The sequence below is a fragment of the Ranitomeya imitator genome, chromosome 4, assembly GCF_032444005.1.
Source record: "Ranitomeya imitator isolate aRanImi1 chromosome 4, aRanImi1.pri, whole genome shotgun sequence".
Classification (NCBI taxonomy): domain Eukaryota; kingdom Metazoa; phylum Chordata; class Amphibia; order Anura; family Dendrobatidae; genus Ranitomeya; species Ranitomeya imitator.
The window spans coordinates 149659250-149679897 of NC_091285.1; the positions used below are offsets into that span (position 1 = coordinate 149659250).

At 44.9% G+C, this 20648-nt stretch overlaps 1 protein-coding gene across 2 annotated transcripts in view; it reads left to right on the top strand.

Moving 5' to 3' along the window:
• LOC138675635 (E3 ubiquitin-protein ligase RNF14-like) overlaps positions 1 to 2310 on the top strand; it is an 80158-nt gene extending 77848 nt beyond the window's left edge. Inside the window, exons 7-8 of one of the 2 annotated variants that reach the window (XM_069764039.1) lie at positions 1727 to 1854; positions 1973 to 2310. In XM_069764039.1, coding sequence (XP_069620140.1) covers positions 1727 to 1854; positions 1973 to 1979 — 135 coding nt within the window. In that variant the 3' untranslated portion in view covers positions 1980 to 2310. The remainder of the gene's footprint in view (positions 1 to 1726; positions 1855 to 1972) is intronic. The other variant, XM_069764040.1, reaches the window with a different exon arrangement.
• The last annotated feature ends 18338 nt before the right edge of the window (positions 2311 to 20648 follow it).

Sequence of the window (20648 nt, forward strand, 5' to 3'; positions counted from 1 at the left end):
GGACTGGCACAGATGCCACGCTCACAACTGGCACACAAGCCCAGAGGCCAATATTAATCTCCCTTTTTTCAGGGAAAATTTATAAAACCAAAAAAAAAATTAAATAGGCTTTCTATGGCCCACTATTTGTGAGAGAGATGGCACGCTCAGGACTGGCACAGATGGCACGCTCACAACTGGCACACAAGCCCAGAGGCCAATATTAATCTCCCTTTTTTCAGGGAAAATTTATAAAACAAAAAAAAAAATTAAATAGGCTTTCTATGGCCCACTATTTGTGAGAGAGATGGCACGCTCAGGACTGGCACAGATGGCACGCTCACAACTGGCACACAAGCCCAGAGGCCAATATTAATCTCCCTTTTTTTCAGGGAGAATTTATAAAACCAAAAAAAAAATTAAATAGGCTTTCTATGGCCCACTATTTGTGAGAGAGATGGCACGCTCAGGGCTGGCACAGATGGCACGCTCAGGACTGGCACACAAGCCCAGAGGCCAATATTAATCTCCCTTTTTTTCAGGGAGAATTTATAAAACCCAAAAAAAAATAAAATAGGCTTTCTATGGCCCACTATTTGTGAGAGAGATGGCACACTCAGGACTGGCACACAAGCCCAAAGGCCAATATTAATCTCCCACTGTATTTTTATCAGGGAGAATTTATACACCCCACAAAAAAAAATACAGAAAAATGAAAAGGCTTTCTATGGCCCACTATGTGAGAGAGATGGCACACACAGGGATGGCACTCTAGCAGAAATGCCAAATTGCCAATCTTAATCTCCCACCAAAAAAAAAAAAAAAAAAAAAAAACAGGGAATGTCCTACAATTACTATCTCCCTGCCTGCAGTAATCTCAGCCAGGTATGGCAGGCAGCTACTATCTCCCTGCCTGCAGTAATCTCAGCCAGGTATGGCAGGCAGCAATAAGGAGTGGACTGATGCACAAATGAAATAAAAAGTGTGGACAAACAAAAAAGATAGCTGTGCAGAAAGGAAGGAACAAGAGGATTTGTGCTTTGAAAAAAGCAGTTGGTTTGCACAGCGGCGTACACACAGCAATGCAGCTATCAGGGAGCCTTCTAGGGCAGCCCAATGAGCTACAGCGCTGAGGGGAAAAAAAAAAAAAAAAAAACTTCCACTGTCCCTGCACACCGAGGGTGGTGTTGGACAGTGCAAATCGCTGCAGCACAAGCGGTTTTGTGGTTAATGGACCCTGCCTAACGCTATCCCTGCTTCTGACAAAGCGGCAGCAACCTCTCCCTAAGCTCAGATCAGCAGCAGTAAGATGGCGGTCGGCGGGAACGCCTCTTTATAGCCCCTGTGACGTCGCAGACAGCAAGCCAATCACTGCAATGCCCTTCTCTAAGATGGTGGGGACCAGGACCTATGTCATCACGCTGCCCACACTCTGCGTTTACCTTCATTGGCTGAGAAATGGCGCTTTTCGCGTCATTGAAACGCGACTTTGGCGCGAAAGTCGCGTACCGCATGGCCGACCCCGCACAGGGGTCGGATCGGGTTTCATGAAACCCCGACTTAGCCAAAAGTCGGCGACTTTTGAAAATGTTCGACCCGTTTCGCTCAACCCTAGCTGGGACCCCTTAATTCAGGAAATCTATTGCAATTTGAGTTTTGAACTATAATAATGTTATCTGTTAAACCATATATTTTACCCTTTAGAAGATCAATTGAAGATGTATTGTTCTTTTTTGTTTTTTAACAGAAAATTGATGGCTGCAACAGAATGACCTGTACTGGGTGTAAGAAGAACTTTTGCTGGACTTGTTTGACCATACTTAGTCAAGAAAACCCCTATGATCATTTTAATGGTACAACACGATGCCGTGTTTAGTAAGTATCCAGTATAGTTTTAGAGAAACAGAAAGACATGTTCTTCCAAGCTTATAGTCCCTTATTTAATCAGCCATACTTACCCTCTATAAATTATTTTCTATTTTCTTTTCATTAGCAGATAATGAAGGAAACCAGAACTTTTGCAATAATTTTTACCAAGCTTATGAAAATATAGGATACCAGACAGAAGATGTAAAAATTTTTAATCGCAACCTAAACTATGAGAATATTTTTTACTATGGCAAAGCATATTATATCATGCATATATCAATATATCATTAAAGTTAACTGGAACTGGAAGTCAACAGCGTCTCCATGCTGGAGCCATAAAGACTTTGTGGCTTGTGTTCAGCGTGTGCATAAGCCAATAGGGCTGTAATAGCACTTACAATGAAATCCATAAGGCCTTGTACCTTGTTATGTTTCATATTCAATAAAGTTATACTGTATATAGTTTATGTCTGTCATATTTTGGCATGTTCCATCTTTATTTGTACAGAGGTATTCTCTCCCAAGACACATTGATTCTATAGTAGGTTATTTCCAAAGCATATAGAACCTGACAGAGCCTCCTAAGAGCTCCACAAGCACTTAGGCCTATTTTACACAATTTACCTATGATTAAAAAGAACTTAACAGCAGATACATGCTGCCCAATCCACAGGCAGCATGTATCAGGCACTGGCTCAGCCTAGTGCCGTTTTTCAGTGCAAAAATCTACTATATAATTGTCTAAGGGTCACTTCCATCTTTCTGTCTGTCCTTCTTTCTGTCACGGATATTCATTGGTCTGTCTGTCAAGGAAATCCAAGTCGCTGATTGGTCGCATCAAAAAAGCCACGACCAATCAGCGACGGGCACAGTCTGGAAGAAAATGGCCGCTCCTTACTCCCCGCAGTAACTGCCCGGCGCCCGCATACTCCCGTCCAGCCACCGCTAACACAGGGTTAATGCCGGTGGTAACGGACCGCGTTATGCCACGGGTAACGCACTCCGTTACCGCCGCTATTAACCCTGTGTGTCCCCAACTTTTTACTACTGATGCTGCCTATGCGGCATCAATAGTAAAAAAATGTATTGTTAAAAATAATAAAAAAACAAAAAAGCTGCTATGCTCACCCTCCGTAGTCCGCCGATCCAGTCCAGCGAAGCTGTCCCGATGCGCGCGCGGCTGCCGCCATCTTGCGTTCCCAGCGATGCATTGCAAAATGACCCCGAAGACTTAGCGGTCTCGTGAGACCACTAAGGCATCTGGGTAATTTCCCAATGCATTCTGGGAACGGAAGATGGCGGCAGCCGCGCGCGCATCGGGACAGCTTCGCTGGACTGGATCCCGGCGGGTGAGTATAGAACTATTTTTTTTTTTTTTTAACAGGGATATGGTATGGTGCCCACACTGCTATATACTACGTAGGCTGTATTATATACCGTGTGGCTCTGTGCTGTATACTACCTGGCCAGTGTTATATACTATGTGGGCTGTGTTATGTACTGCGTGGGCAGTGTTATATACTACGTGACTGGACAATATACTACGTGACTGGGCAATATACTACATGGGTCTGTGCTGTATACTACATGGCTCTGTGCTGTATACTACGTCGCTGGGCAATATACTACGTGACTGGGCAATATACTACGTGACTGGGCAATATACTACGTGACTGGGCAATATACTATGTGGTTCTGTGCTCGCTGTGCAATATACTACGTGACTGGGCAATATACTATGTGGCTGGGCAATATACTACGTGTCTGGGCAATATACTATGTGGTTCTGTGCTCGCTGTGCAATATACTACGTGACTGAGCAATATACTATGTGGCTGGGCAATATACTACGTGGCTGGGCAATATAATACGTGACTGGGCAATATACTTTGTCGCTGTGCAATATACTACGTAGCTGGACAATATACTACGTGACTGGCCAATATACTACGTAACTGGGCAATATACTACGTGACTGGGCAATATACTACGTGGCTGGGCAATATACTACGTGGCTGGGCAATATACTACGTGGACATGCATATTCTAGAATACCCGATGCGTTAGAATCCGGCCACCATCTAGTATTTTATAAATTGCCAAGCTGAAGTAAGACCAACCTGTCGGAGACAAGTTGGACAGGTGGATCACCGCCCGCTGTCCTGAATTGACAGTTCTCTACCTACGTGTGCATATATTGTAGGCAAAGACCTCTCAATCAAGGGCAGTGACCTGTTAGAAATCCAGGGCAGCAATTTTTATGTTTTCTCTGAAGCGTCGCAGCATGTATCAGCTGTCAGGTTCACTTTAAGAGCAACTATGTTTGTCATGCTTAAAATGCTTTAGAACATGCTTGTCTAGGTCCTGTCTTTTCACACTACTAAGGCTTTCATTATGGAACGATAGACTGAAGTTTTATCTACATTTGGAACTTTGGATCTGTTATTTCTTCGCTATTTTACAGAGTTTTCAATGTTTTTACAACCTTTCTGACACAAAAAAAAAATCACAAAAACAAAAATAATAAATATTAAACATACAGACATAATAAAAATGAAGATAGCCATCCAGTTTTGAGAAAAAATAAGTAAGTAGTATTGCTAAGGTCTCAACATCTCCATCTCCTCTACTGCGGCGTTGGAATCGTACTGCACACGGATATTACCCGGGACTTATATGGGTGCGAACGCAATTGAGAACAGAAGCATAGGATTAAATTGGTACTAATGAAATCCAATTTTTAATTGGATTGCATTCTTCCAAATAAATCACAAGTCGGAGCGAGCCCTTTCAAAGAACAATAGCTCCAAAGAACAAGGAGTAATTTGGTAATGAACAATGCTTTTTCCAGCATGACGGGCAGGGCCGGCTCCAGGTTTTTGAGGGCCCCGGGCGAAAGAGTCTCAGTGGACCCCCCTTTAACACATACCACGATTCATGATCGCATATAAACACAGCCATGTAGTATATAACACAGCCACGTAGTATATAGCACAGCCACGTAGCATATAACAAAGCCACGTAGTATATAGCACAGCCCATATAGTATATAGCACAGCCACATAGCATGTAACATGGCCCACGTTGTTTATAGAACAACCATCTAGTATATAGCACAGCCCACGTAGCATATAACAGCCCACGTAGTATATAACACGGCCCACGTAGTATATAGAACAGCCATGTAGTATATAGAGACACTTGCCCCATATAGTGCTGCACAAATGTTATGGCCCCATAGATGCTCCATACAGACACTTGCCCCATATAGTGCTGCACAAACGTTATGGCCCCATAGATGCTCCATACAGACACTTGCCCCATATAGTGCTGCACAAACGTTATTGCCCCCATAAGATGCTCCATACAGGCACTTGCCCCATTTGCTGTTGCTGCGATAGAAAAAAAAAAAAAAATTAAATACTCACATCTCCATCGCTCAGGCCCACGACACTTTAAATTATCACCTGTCCTCGTTCCGGGCGCCACTCCATCTTCTTCAGCGTCTTCTGCACTGATGCTCAGGCAGAGGGCGCTCACTAACCACGTCACTGCGCCCTCTGACCTGAGCGTCACTGCAGAGGATGTGGAAGACGGAGCGGCGGCTGGAACGAGGAGCAGGTGAATATCGCGCAGTGCTGCGCTCCCTGTCGTGAATTCTGTTGTCGGGCTCCCTCCTGTGGTCATGAATGGTACTTCGGCTGGTTCTGTCCATGGACTTCCTCTGGTGGGTGTTTCTGAGTTTCACAGGTGACGAGGTTAATTCGTTAGCTGCTGCTCTATTTAACTCCACTTAGATCTTTGCTCCATGCCACCTGTCAATGTTCCAGTATTGGTCTAGTTCACTCCTGGATCGTTCTTGTGACCTGTCTTCTCATCAGAAGCTAAGTTCCAGCTTGTATTTCTTTGGTTTGCTATTTTTCTGTCCAGCTTGCTATTTAATTTGTTGTCTTGCTTGCTGGAAGCTCTGGGACACAGAGGGAGCGCCTCCGCACCGTGAGTCGGTGCGGAGGGTCTTTTTGCGCCCTCTGCGTGGTCTTTTTGTAGGTTTTTGTGCTGACCGCAAAGTAACCTTTCCTATCCTCGGTCTGTTCAGTAAGTCGGGCCTCACTTTGCTAAATCTATTTCATCTCTGTGTTTGTATTTTCATCTTTACTCACAGTCATTATATGTGGGGGGCTGCCTTTTCCTTTGGGGAATTTCTCTGAGGCAAGGTAGGCTTTATTTTTCTATCTTCAGGGCTAGCTAGTTTCTTAGGCTGTGCCGAGTTGCATAGGGAGCGTTAGGCGCAATCCACGGCTATTTCTAGTGTGTTTGATAGGTTTAGGGATTGCGGTCAGCAGAGTTCCCACGTCCCAGAGCTCGTCCTTATTATCAGTAACTATCAGGTCTTTCCGTGTGCTCTTAACCACCAGGTCCATTATTGTCCTGACCACCAGGTCATAACAGCTCCCCTCCCCGTTATACTCACCTGCTCCTGGCGCTGTGCAATCCCTGCTTCCCGGCGCCGGCAGCTTCTTCCTGTATTGAGCGGTCACCATTACCGCTCATTACAGTAATGAATATGCAGCTCCACCCTTATGGGATGTGGAGCCGCATATTCATTACTGTAAGAGTGGAACCATATGACCGCTCAGTACAGGAAGAAGCTGGGGAGCTGGGGACCTGCAGGGACCGCGCCAGCCGCCAGGAGCAGGTGAGTATAATTATACAGCCCCCGGCCGCTCCGCCTCCCCTGCCGAGTCAGCTCCATGATGTGCTGCTAGCTGAGGGCCCCTGGTGTTATGATTAGGCAACTCAGTACCACAGTGAACATAGAGGTCAGAGCACATACAGTGATCTGACAATAATCCAAAAACATAGAACGAGCTCTGAGACGTGGGAACTCTGTTGACCGCAATCCTTAATCCTATCCAACAACACTAGAGGCAGCCGTGGATTGCGCCTAACGCTACCTATGCAACTCGGCACAGCCTGAGAAACTAGCTAGCCTCAAGATAGAAAATAAGCCTACCTTGCCTCAGAGAAATACCCCAAAGGAAAAGGCAGCCCCCCACATATAATGACTGTGAGTAAGATGAAAAGACAAACGTAGAGATGAAATAGATTTAGCAAAGTGAGGCCCGACTTTCTGAACAGAGCGAGGATAGGAAAGGTAACTTTGCGGTCAACACAAAACCCTAAAAACCACGCAAAGGGGGCAAAAAGACCCTCCGTACCGAACTAACGGCACGGAGGTACACCCTCTGCGTCCCAGAGCTTCCAGCAAACAAATAGATAAGCTGGACAGAAGAAAAGCAAACAAAATAGCAAAGGAAAACTTAGCTATGCAGAGCAGCAGGCCACAGGAACGATCCAGGAGGAAAACAAGTCCAATACTGGAACATTGACAGGAAGCCAGGATCAAAGCACTAGGTGGAGTTAAGTAGAACAGCACCTAACGACCTCACCACATCACCTGAGGGAGGAAACTCAGAAGCCGCAGTACCACTTCCCTCCACCAACGGAAGCTTACAGAGAGAATCAGCCGAAGTACCACTTGTGACCACAGTAGGGAGCTCTGCCACAGAATTCACAACAGTACCCCCCCCTTGAGGAGGGGTCACCGAACCCTCACCAGAGCCCCCAGGCCGACCAGGATGAGCCACATGAAAGGCACGAACAAGATCGGGAGCATGGACATCAGAGGCAAAGACCCAGGAATTATCTTCCTGAGCATAACCCTTCCACTTAACCAGATACTGGAGTTTCCGTCTTGAAACACGAGAATCCAAAATCTTCTCCACAATATACTCCAACTCCCCCTCCACCAAAACCGGGGCAGGAGGGTCAACAGAAGGAACCATAGGTGCCACGTATCTCCGCAACAATGACCTATGGAATACGTTATGTATGGAAAAAGAATCTGGAAGGGTCAGACGAAAAGACACAGGATTAAGAACCTCAGAAATCCTATACGGACCAATGAAACGAGGTTTAAACTTAGGAGAGGAAACCTTCATAGGAATATGACGAGAAGATAACCAAACCAGATCCCCAACACGAAGTCGGGGACCCACACAGCGTCTGCGATTAGCAAAACGTTGAGCCTTCTCCTGGGACAAGGTCAAATTGTCCACTACCTGAGTCCAAATCTGCTGCAACCTGTCCACCACAGTATCCACACCAGGACAGTCCGAAGACTCAACCTGTCCTGACGAGAAACGAGGATGGAACCCAGAGTTGCAGAAAAATGGCGAAACCAAGGTAGCCGAGCTAGCCTGATTATTAAGGGCGAACTCAGCCAAAGGCAAAAAGGACACCCAGTCATCCTGATCAGCAGAAACAAAACATCTCAGATATGTTTCCAAGGTCTGATTGGTTCGTTCGGTCTGGCCATTAGTCTGAGGATGGAAAGCCGAGGAAAAAGACAAGTCAATGCCCATCCTACCACAAAAGGCTCGCCAAAACCTCAAAACAAACTGGGAACCTCTGTCAGAAACGATATTCTCTGGAATGCCATGTAAACGAACCACATGCTGGAAGAACAATGGCACCAAATCAGAGGAGGAAGGCAATTTAGACAAGGGTACCAAATGGACCATCTTAGAAAAGCGATCACAGACCACCCAAATGACTGACATCTTTTGAGAAACGGGAAGATCTGAAATAAAATCCATAGAGATATGTGTCCAAGGCCTCTTCGGGACTGGCAAGGGCAAAAGCAACCCACTGGCACGAGAACAGCAGGGCTTAGCCCGAGCACAAATCCCACAGGACTGCACAAAAGTACGCACATCCCGCGACAGAGATGGCCACCAAAAGGATCTAGCCACTAACTCTCTGGTACCAAAGATTCCAGGATGACCAGCCAAGACCGAACAATGAACCTCAGAGATAACTTTATTCGTCCACCTATCAGGGACAAACAGTTTCTCCGCTGGACAACGATCAGGTTTATTAGCCTGAAATTTTTGCAGCACTCGCCGCAAATCAGGGGAGATGGCAGACACAATTACTCCCTCTTTGAGGATACCCGCCAGCTCAGATACACCCGGAGAGTCGGGCACAAAACTCCTAGACAGAGCATCCGCCTTCACATTTTTAGAGCCCGGAAGGTATGAAATCACAAAGTCAAAACGGGCAAAAAACAACGACCAACGAGCTTGTCTAGGAATCAACCGCTTGGCGGACTCGAGATAAGTCAAGTTCTTATGATCAGTCAAGACCACCACGCGATGCTTAGCTCCTTCAAGCCAATGACGCCACTCCTCGAATGCCCACTTCATGGCCAGCAACTCTTGGTTGCCCACATCATAATTTCGCTCAGCAGGCGAAAACTTCCTGGAAAAGAAGGCGCACGGTTTCATCACTGAGCAATCAGAACCTCTCTGCGACAAAACAGCCCCTGCTCCAATCTCAGAAGCATCAACCTCGATCTGGAACGGAAGCGAAACATCTGGTTGACACAACACAGGGGCAGAAGAAAAACGACGCTTCAACTCTTGAAAAGCTTCCACAGCAGCACAAGACCAATTGACCACATCAGCACCCTTCTTGGTCAAATCGGTCAATGGTTTAGCAATACTAGAAAAATTGCAGATGAAGCGACGATAAAAATTAGCAAAGCCCAGGAACTTTTCCAGACTTTTCAGAGATGTCGGCTGAGTCCAATCATGGATGGCTTGGACCTTAACAGGATCCATCTCGATAGTAGAAGGGGAAAAGATGAACCCCAAAAATGAAACCTTCTGCACACCAAAGAGACACTTTGATCCCTTCACAAACAAAGAATTAGCACGCAGGACCTGAAAAACCGTTCTGACCTGCTTCACATGAGACTCCCAATCATCCGAGAAGATCAAAATGTCATCCAAGTACAAAATCAGGAATTTATCCAGGTACTCTTGGAAGATGTCATGCATAAAGGACTGAAACACTGATGGAGCATTGGCAAGTCCGAATGGCATTACTAGATACTCAAAATGACCCTCGGGCGTATTAAATGCAGTTTTCCATTCATCGCCTCGCTTAATTCGCACAAGATTATACGCACCACGAAGATCTATCTTGGTGAACCAACTAGCCCCCTTAATCCGAGCAAACAAATCAGATAACAACGGCAAGGGGTACTGAAATATAACCGTGATCTTATTTAGAAGGCGGTAATCTATACAAGGTCTCAGCGAACCATCCTTCTTGGCTACAAAAAAGAACCCTGCTCCTAATGGCGACGATGACGGGCGAATATGCCCCTTCTCCAGGGACTCCTTCACATAACTGCGCATAGCGGCGTGCTCAGGCACAGATAAATTAAACAATCGGCCTTTTGGGAACTTACTACCAGGAATCAAATTGATAGCACAATCACAATCCCTATGCGGAGGTAGGGCATCGGACTTGGGCTCATCAAATACAACCCGGTAATCAGACAAGAACTCTGGAACCTCAGAAGGGGTGGATGACGAAATTGACAGAAATGGAACATCACCATGTACCCCCTGACAACTCCAGCTGGACACCGACATGGATTTCCAATCTAATACTGGATTATGGACTTGTAGCCATGGCAACCCCAACACGACCACATCATGCAGATTATGCAACACCAGAAAGCGAATAACCTCCTGATGTGCAGGAGCCATGCACATGGTCAGCTGGGTCCAGTACTGAGGCTTATTCTTGGCCAAAGGCGTAGCATCAATTCCTCTCAATGGAATAGGACACTGCAAGGGCTCCAAGAAAAACCCACAATGCTTAGCATACTCCAAGACCATCAAATTCAGGGCAGCGCCTGAATCCACAAATGCCATGACAGAATACGATGACAAAGAGCATATCAAGGTAATGGACAGAAGAAATTTTGACTGTACTGTACCAATGGTGGCAGACCTAGCGAACCGCTTAGTGTGCTTAGGACAATCAGAGATAGCATGAGTGGAATCACCACAGTAGAAACACAGCCCATTCAGACGTCTGTGTTCTTGCCGTTCAACTCTGGTCAAAGTCCTATCGCACTGCATAGGCTCAGGTTTAAGCTCAGGTAATACCGCCAAATGGTGCACAGATTTACGCTCACGCAAGCGTCGACCAATCTGAATGGCCAAAGACATAGACTCATTCAAACCAGCAGGCATAGGAAATCCCACCATGACATCCTTAAGGGCTTCAGAGAGACCCTTTCTGAACATAGCTGCCAGCGCAGATTCATTCCATTGAGTGAGCACGGACCACTTTCTAAATTTCTGACAATATAACTCTATCTCATCCTGACCCTGACAAAGAGCCAGCAAATTTTTTTCTGCCTGATCCACAGAATTAGGCTCATCGTACAGCAATCCGAGCGCCAGGAAAAACGCATCGATATTACTTAATGCAGGATCTCCTGGCGCAAGATAAAATGCCCAGTCCTGAGGGTCGCCACGCAAAAAAGAAATAATGATCAAAACCTGTTGAACTGGATTACCAGAGGAGCGAGGTTTCAAGGCCAGAAATAGTTTATAATTATTTTTGAAACTCAGAAACTTAGTTCTATCACCAAAAAACAAATCAGGAATAGGAATTCTTGGTTCTAACATAGATTTCTGATCAATAGTGTCTTGAATCTTTTGTACTCTTGCCGAGAGCTGATCCACACATGAAGACAGACTTCTAATGTCCATTGCTACACCTGTGTCCTGAACCACCCAAATGTCTAGGGAAAAAGAAAGGCAAAACACAGTGCAGAGAAAAAAAAATGGTCTCAGAACTTCTTTTTTTTCCCCTCTATTGAGAATCATTAGTACTTTGGCTTCCTGTACTGTTATGATTAGGCAACTCAGTACCATAGTGAACATAGAGGTCAGAGCACATACAGTGATCTGACAATAATCCAAAAACATAGAACGAGCTCTGAGACGTGGGAACTCTGTTGACCGCAATCCCTAATCCTATCCAACAACACTAGAGGCAGCCGTGGATTGCGCCTAACGCTACCTATGCAACTCGGCACAGCCTGAGAAACTAGCTAGCCTCAAGATAGAAAATAAGCCTACCTTGCCTCAGAGAAATACCCCAAAGGAAAAGGCAGCCCCCCACATATAATGACTGTGAGTAAGATGAAAAGACAAACGTAGAGATGAAATAGATTTAGCAAAGTGAGGCCCGACTTTCTGAACAGAGCGAGGATAGGAAAGGTAACTTTGCGGTCAACACAAAACCCTAAAAACCACGCAAAGGGGGCAAAAAGACCCTCCGTACCGAACTAACGGCACGGAGGTACACCCTCTGCGTCCCAGAGCTTCCAGCAAACAAATAGATAAGCTGGACAGAAAAAAAGCAAACAAAATAGCAAAGGAAAACTTAGCTATGCAGAGCAGCAGGCCACAGGAACGATCCAGGAGGAAAACAAGTCCAATACTGGAACATTGACAGGAAGCCAGGATCAAAGCACTAGGTGGAGTTAAGTAGAGCAGCACCTAACGACCTCACCACATCACCTGAGGGAGGAAACTCAGAAGCCGCAGTACCACTTCCCTCCACCAACGGAAGCTTACAGAGAGAATCAGCCGAAGTACCACTTGTGACCACAGGAGGGAGCTCTGCCACAGAATTCACAACACCCTGGGGGAGCGGTGGTCCTAGGCACTGGCAGCTGCCTGCCCTTAACCCCGGCCTTGAATGGGCCCCCCTGTCTATCCAGGGCCCCGGAACTTGCCCGGGTACGCCGGGTGCTGACGTCGGCCCTGATGACGGGGAACCATGTCATAAAAGTGATAAATAAGTAGCTCGGTGAATAAACTATTGAAAATTTGAGTCCATGCACAAGAAACTCCCCATATCATAAACCCATTGAGAATAATGTCAGGGTGTATCACACACTGGTTATATGATTTCAGTCAAGTATTTTGGCTCTGAAATGCTGTGGCGCTTCATAGAAGACCATACTTCCAAATAAAAAAAATGTTCCACTGGGTCAAGGCACATACAGTTCTGGAAATAAGTATTTGCTTCCTTGCTGGCTTTGTAAGTTTCCCCAGTGACAAAGACATGAACAGTCTAGAATTTTAAGGGTGGGCTAATTTTAATATTCAGAGATAGAATATCAAAAATAAAATCCAGAAAATCACATTGTATAAATTATATAAACTTATTTGCCTTTTTACAATGAGAAATAATTATTTGATCCCCTACCAACCATTAAGAGTTCTGGCTCCTACAGACCAGTTAGACGCTAATCAACTCATTACCTGCATTAAAGAAAGTTGTCTTACATAGTCACCTTTATAAAAGACTCCTGTCCACAAACTCAATCAGTCAGACTCTAATCTCTACAACATGGGCAAGACCAAAGAGCTTTCTAAGGATGCCAGGGACAAGATCATAGACCTGCACAAAGCTGGAATGGGCTACAAAACCATAAGTAAGATGCTGGGTGAGAAGGAGACAACTGTTGGTGAAATAATAAGAAAATGGAAAAAATACCAAATGACTGTCAATCGACATCGATCTGGGGACCATGCAAAATCTTACCTTGTGGGGTATCCTTGATCATGAGGAAGGTGAGAGATCAGCCTAAAACTACACGGGGGAACTTGCTAATGATCTCAAGGCAGCTGGGACCACAGTCACCAAGAAAACCATTGGTAACACATTAAGCCGGAAAGGTTTTATATCCTACAGTGCCCACAAGGTCCCCCTGCTCAAAAAGGCACATGTGCAGGCCCGTCTGAAGTTTGCCAATGAACACCTGGATGATTCTGTGAGTGATTTGGAGAAGGTGCTGTGGTCAGATGAGACAAAAATTGAGGTCTTTGGCATTAACTCAACTCGCCGTGTTTGGAGGAAGAGAAATGCTGTCTGTGACCCAAAGAACATTATCCCCACTGTCAAGCATGGAGGTGGAAACATTATATTTTGGGGGTGTTTCTCTGCTACGGGCACAGGTCTACTTCACCACATCAACGGGAGAATGGATGGAGCCACGTACCGTAAAATCCTGAGTGAAAACCTCATTCCCTCCGCCAGGACATTAAAAATGGGTTGTGGCTGGGTCTTCCAGCAAGATTACCCAAAACACATACTGCCAAGACAACAAAGGAGTGGCTCAAAAAGAAGCACATTAAGTTCATGGAGCCAGTCTCCAGACTAGCCAGTCTCCAGACCTTAATCCCATAAAAACGTATGGAGCTCCGAGTTGCCAACAACAGCCTCAAAATCTTAATGATTTAGAGATGACCTGGAAAGAAAAGTGGACCAAAATTCCTCCTGGCATGTGCGCAAACCTCATCATCAACTACAAAAAATGTCCGACAGCTGTGCTTGCCAACAAGGGTTTTGCCACCAAGTATTAAGTCTTGTTTGCCAGAGGGATCAAATACTTATTTCTCACTGCAAAATGCAAGTAAATTTATATAATTTATACAATGTGATTTTCTGGACTTTATTTTTTATATTCTATCTCTCAATGCTAAAATTAACCTACCCTTAAAATTATAGACTGTTCATATCTTTGTCACTGAGCAAACGTACAAAATCAGCAAGGGATCAAATACTTATTTTCCCCACTGTAGGTGCAGTCACAGAAAGGAAAATACCTCCTAACTTTTAAACGCAGAGAGAGGGACATGTTTTGAAGTATATACACACAAATAGTGTCCCTGATGAAGCCCCATAGTGTTTTACACACTACAATACCTCATTCATAACTCCTATAGAGTATGATACCCCCACATACAGTATGATACCTCACAATGAATTCCTCCAACATAATTGCTTTCACAGCATGAGGACCCCACAGCATGACCGAGCAGAATGATGCCCCCATAGTCACCCCCAGAGCCCCCATACATCTACAATATGATGGTCCTATAGCTCCCATAAAGAATGATGGCCCCCACAGTTCCCTCACACAGTATGATGGACCCCACAGCCTCCACTCACACCATATGATCGCCCCACCGTCCCTCAGAAAGTATGATAGCCTCACTGTTTCCTCACACAATATGATGAACCCACATAGTATGATGGGCACCGTTGACCCCTACACCATATATGATGACAAACAGCCCTCATAGAGTATGATTACCCACAGATTGCCCTCACAGACCTATGTGGAGCATATAACTCAATCTGTATTAAAGAAGGTAATAAATGAAAGACCACATTCAACACCTGTGATGGTCAGTATTTTGTCATGCCTTTCGGATTATACAACTCCCCTGCTGCACTTCAAACTCTATGAGGCCGGTTTCACACGTCAGTGGCTCCGGTATGTCAGGTGACAGTTTCCTCACGTACCGGAGCCACTGACACACGTAGACACATTGAAATCAATGCATCTGTGCAGATGTCATTGATTTTTTGCGGACCGAGTCTCCGTGTGCCAAACACGGAGACATGTCAGTGTTCGTGGGAGCGCACGGATTACACGGACCCATTAAAGTCAATGGGTCTGTGTAAAACATGTACCGCACACGGATGTTGTCCGTGTGCAGTCCGTGTGCCGTGCAGAAGACAGCGCTACAGTAAGCGTTGTCCCCCCCCACTGGTGCTGAAGCTGCCATTCATATCTTCTCTGCAGCAGCGTTTGCTGTAGAGAAGATATGAATATTCCTTTTTTTTTGTTTCTCGTGTTTAAAATAAAGCTCCATGTCCCCACTCCCCTCCCACCCCCTGTGCGCCCGCCCGCTGTTCTTAAAATACTCACCCGGCTCCTTCGCTGGCGCTGCTTCCTGTCCTGGCCGCACCTTCTACTGTATGAGCGGTCACGTGGGGCCGCCGATTACAGTCATGAATATGCGGCTCCACCTCCCATAGGGGTGGAGCCGCATATTCATTACTGTAAATGAGCGGCCCCACGTGACTGCTCATACAGTAGAAGGTGCGGCCACTGATGTGCCACAGAAACGCACGGGCACACGGACACGGATAATTCCGGTACCGATTTTTCCGGTACCAGAATTATCTGGACGTGTGGGACTGCCCTTAAAGGGAACCTGCCACGTGAAAAAACATTATTAACATGCAGCTAGCTGGTAAATCTGCAGGTTAATAGTGTTCTGAATCTTCCTGGTGCCCACTGCACTGACTGACAGCCGCTCAGCATTAGGGCCAGCTGTCAGTCAGTGTTGGAGGCGCGGTTACAGCCACCATTCTCTATACACTGAGCGGTGACTGAAACCACGTCGGCGTCTTCCCCTGACTGAACGTCGAGCACATCAGGGAGGAATAAACTTGTTTACCTGCTGGCAGTGCAGCTCAAAGTGCAGACGCCAGGAGAACGTTGTTAACCTTAGGAATTAACCCTATCTCTGCAGGTTAATAGTGTTTTTTTCACGTGACAGGTTTCCTGTAATGATATCTTTCATGATTTCCTGTATGAGCACCTCCTGCTCTAGCTGAACAGCATGTTAGGCTATGGTCACACGTTGATGTGTTTTTTTCTGCAGGCAAAACCTGCTCTCTTGGCCCATAATAAACTACTTATAAAACGTGCAATGCCTTTGCACTTTCTCATTGCTCTCTATGGTAAAAAAAACACTGCAAAAACACTGAAAGAATTGACATGCTAGCAAAGAAAAACCCAGTCGCATAATATTTGTGAAAAGGGACACCATGGTAGGCGTAATTAATTATAAAGTGAAGACTACTCCAAATTGACATAGAAACCAGGAGAATACAGAATATACATACTGTAGTTCAAACAGTTGTATTAATATAACAATTAACAAGTTTAAAAGGTTGTGCAGAAAAGATAGACAGACTGACAACAGCCATAGATCCTCAAGATAATCTTTTAAGGCTGGGGTCACACTAGCGATGAATAAGGACGAGTGCTGTGCGATAAAACACCGCAAAGCACTCGGACCAGTTTTCATGTACGGGGCAGCTCACATCAGCATTTTTTTTCTCAACCGTTTTCAGTGTGCGAGTGAAATCGCAGCATGCTGTGATTGTCACCGACACTCGGCCTAGTCTCAGCTCACTCGCACCAATATAAGCCTATATAACGCACATCACTCGGGTATCATCATATACGCTGACCCCGGCAATGGAGGAGATGGAGAAAATCATTTCTCCGCCTCCTCTGCAGCTGTGCTCCGATCCCATGCAAGAGGCTCACAGCACAGACGCATGACACTCGGCTCCCACTCACAGCAGAGCAGGAGCCGAGGGTCATTAGCATATCGCATCCGATGATCTCGCATCGGGTGCCATACTCTAGTCTGACCCTGGCCTACTCTAGTCTGACCCTGGCCTAAAGGTTGCAATGAACTGTTTCCTCATTTATTGCCTTGGGCTCCGGTCACACTAGCAGTATTTGGTCAGTATTTTACATCAGTATTTGTAGCCAAAACCAGGAGTGGAATAATCAGAGGAAAAGTATAATAGAAACATATGCACCACTTCTGTATTTATCACCCACTCCTGGCTTTGGTTTACAAATACTGATGTAAAATACTGACCAAATACTGCTAGTGTGACCGTGACCTTAGTAAGGCCGGAGACACATTACAGCGAGATACGGCCGAGTCTCGCAGGTTAAAACCAAGCTGTGGCACCGGCACTCCGGAGCGGAGCGTGTGGCTCTATGTATTGCTGTGCGGCTGCACGCTCCGCTGCGGAGTGCCGGTGCCACAGCTTGGTTTTAACCTGCGAGACTCGGCCGTATCTCGCTGTAGTGTGACTCCGGCCTAATAGGCACTCTTTTTTTTTTGCATTCACTCTAGACATTTTAACTATATAATCCCCTCCTCAACAAACTCTCTTGATTGCTTGGATAGCTATATGATGGAATACCCATTGGATTGAACTTGTGTGCTTGCTTGGAGTGTAACGATAAACAGTGATTAACAAAACTAATTTTTTAGGGAATCCTTCACACGATTTATGCTGCTCAAGCACTAGGCGCATGATTGCGCTATGAATGCATTAGGGTATGTGCCCACGAACAGGAACTGCTGCAGGTTTGATGCTGCGTATTTATGCAGCGTCAAACCCGCAGCAACCAGATAGTACAGCATAGTGGATGGGATTTCTAGAAATCCCATGGTCACTATACATGCATTGCATAGTTGCCTGCGGATCACCCGCGGCACTGACAGACGGTGCATCTATCAAGATCTCAGCATGCCAATTTCTCTTACAGAGACAAGTGAAATTACATCAAAAGAAATGTATTGGACGGGGTGAATCTGCACGGTTCAGCGGACACCTGCGGATTTACCTGCATTCAATAGAAGGCGGCGCTTTGGATGCAACAAACATTTGCTGCGTCCAAAGTGCTGCTAGTTCCGGATCATGGGCACCCGGCCTTATAGTTACGGTATAACATATTTGTGGTTGCTATGCATTTTGCGTGTGGTCATTATGGGGCTTTTTTTGTTATAGTGAAGCAATTTTATTGTATCTGGCCATTTGATTCCATAAAAGCTGCAATATCATTGCAAAAGTGTAACTGTCCTTTTAATTTTAATAAATTAAATAATAAATAGTACACATGAAAATAAGCAATTTTGTAATATATCTTAATAGAGCACTACACTTCTTTCTGCTCCTTCAGGACTGATCATTAATTTTCAAAATTCTCAATTTATGGGTAAAATCTATATTCAGTGAAAGAATATTTGCTAGAGATGGGCGAAGCCGAAAGGTAAAGTTTGGGGTCCGTACCCAAAAACCTCGTGTCCGTGCACCGACCCCAAACAAGAACTTCTCACAGAAGTCTGTGCTATTGTTTGGGTTCAGCAGCTCGAACAAAGCATGTTGAAAGGCTGCCCCATTACTAACCTCTGGGCTTGTTGTCAGCGGACCAGGGCAAGCAGGAAACGCTGAGGCTAAGGCCGGCGTCACACTCAGCGTATAAAAATACGGTCAGTAATTTACGGCCGTAATACGCAGAAAAGTCCCCAAAATAGTGGTCCGTATCTCCTCCGTACGCAGGGTGTGTCAGTGTATTTTGCGCATGGCATCCTCCGTATGTAATCCGTATGGTATCCGTACTGCGAGATTTTCTCGCAGGCTTGCAAAACCGACATACGGACATACAATGGATCCATGTTCTCAAAAAATCATAAAAACATATATACTGTCTCTCTCTCTCTATATATATGTCATTGAGACACATATATATATTAATATTTACTTCAGCGCGATATAGCAGAAAGCCGGTAATTCAATTACCGGCTTTTGCTTTCTCCTTCCTAAACCCGACATGATATGAGACATGGTTTACATACAGTAAACCATCTCATATCCCCATTTTTTTTGCATATTCCACACTACTAATGTTAGTAGTGTGTATGTGCAAAATTTGGGCGCTCTAGCTATTAAATTTAAGGGTTAAATGGCGGAAAAAATTGGCGTGGGCTCCTGCGCAATTTTCTCCGCCAGAGTAGTAAAGCCAGTGACTGAGGGCAGATAGTAATAGCCTGGAGAGGGTCCATGGTTATTGCCCCCCCCCCCCCGGCTAAAAACATCTGCCCCCAGCCACCCCAGAAAAGGCACATCTGGAAGATGCGCCTATTCTGGCACTTGGCCACTCTCTTCCCATTCCCGTGTAGCGGTGGGATATGGGGTAATGAAGGGTTAATGTCACCTTGCAATTGTAAGGTGACATTAAGCCAGATTAATAATGGAGAGACGTTAATTATGACACCTATCCATTATTAATCCAATTGTATGAAATGGTTAATAAAAACACACACACATTATTAAAAATTATTTTAATGAAATGAACACACAGTTTGTTTGAATATTTTATTGTTCTCTCAATCCACCTGAAGACCCTCGCTCTGTAACAAAGGAAACATAATAAACCAACAATATACATACCTTCCGATGATCTGTAACGTCCCATGATGTAAATCCATCTGAAGGGGTTAATTTTTTTTTACAGCCAGGAGCTCTGCTATAATGCAGCTGTGCTCGTGCCTGTAAAACCCCAGCGAATGAATGGAAACTAGGTCAATGACCTGTAGGTACCTTCATTCGCATTGTACCGTATGCAATCCATAATTTCTGCACCTATCTTACGTCCGTAAAACTCGCTAGTGTGAGGCCGGCCTAAGCGGCAGAATTGGAGCATCCTATGGATGCGCCATTACTGGGGCTGCTGTGGGCTGGTCTTATTAGGCTGGGAAGGGGCCAATATAATATAGACAAGTTCACAGCTGTCTGTTTGTTATTAACCCCTTTACGACCTTGGACGTATTGGTAAGTCCAAGGTCGCCTCTCCCTGTTTGCTGCAGGATCCGGTGATGAGCCTGCAACTTTTCTGGCAAATACTGAGGTAAAAAAAATACCAAATACCAAAAATGTAAGGCCAAAGCAACATTTTTGTGAGAAAAATTAAAATGTTATATTTTTCCTTCCACATTGTTTTAATTCCTGTGAAGCCCTAAAGGGTTAATAAACTTCTTGAATGTGGTTTTGAGCACCATGAGGGGAGCAGTTTTTAGAATGGTGTCACTTTCGGGTATTTTCTGTCATAAAACCCCCCTCAAAATTACTTCAAATGTGAGGTGGTCCCTAAAAAAATGGTTTAGTAAATTTTGTAGGAAAAATTAGAAATTGCTGATTAAGTTATAACTTTCTAATAAAAAAAAAGTTTCAAAAATTGTGCTGATGTAAAGTAGACACGTGGAAAATATTATTTATTATTTATGTGACATAACCCTCTGATATAAGAGCATAGAAATTAAGTTTGAAAATGTTAACATTTTGTGTCAAATTTTCAATATTTTCATAAATAAAGGCAAATCCTATCGACCACAATTTTCCACTATCATGAAGCCCAATATGTCAAGAAAAAACCTTCTCAGAATCAGCGGGATCCGTTG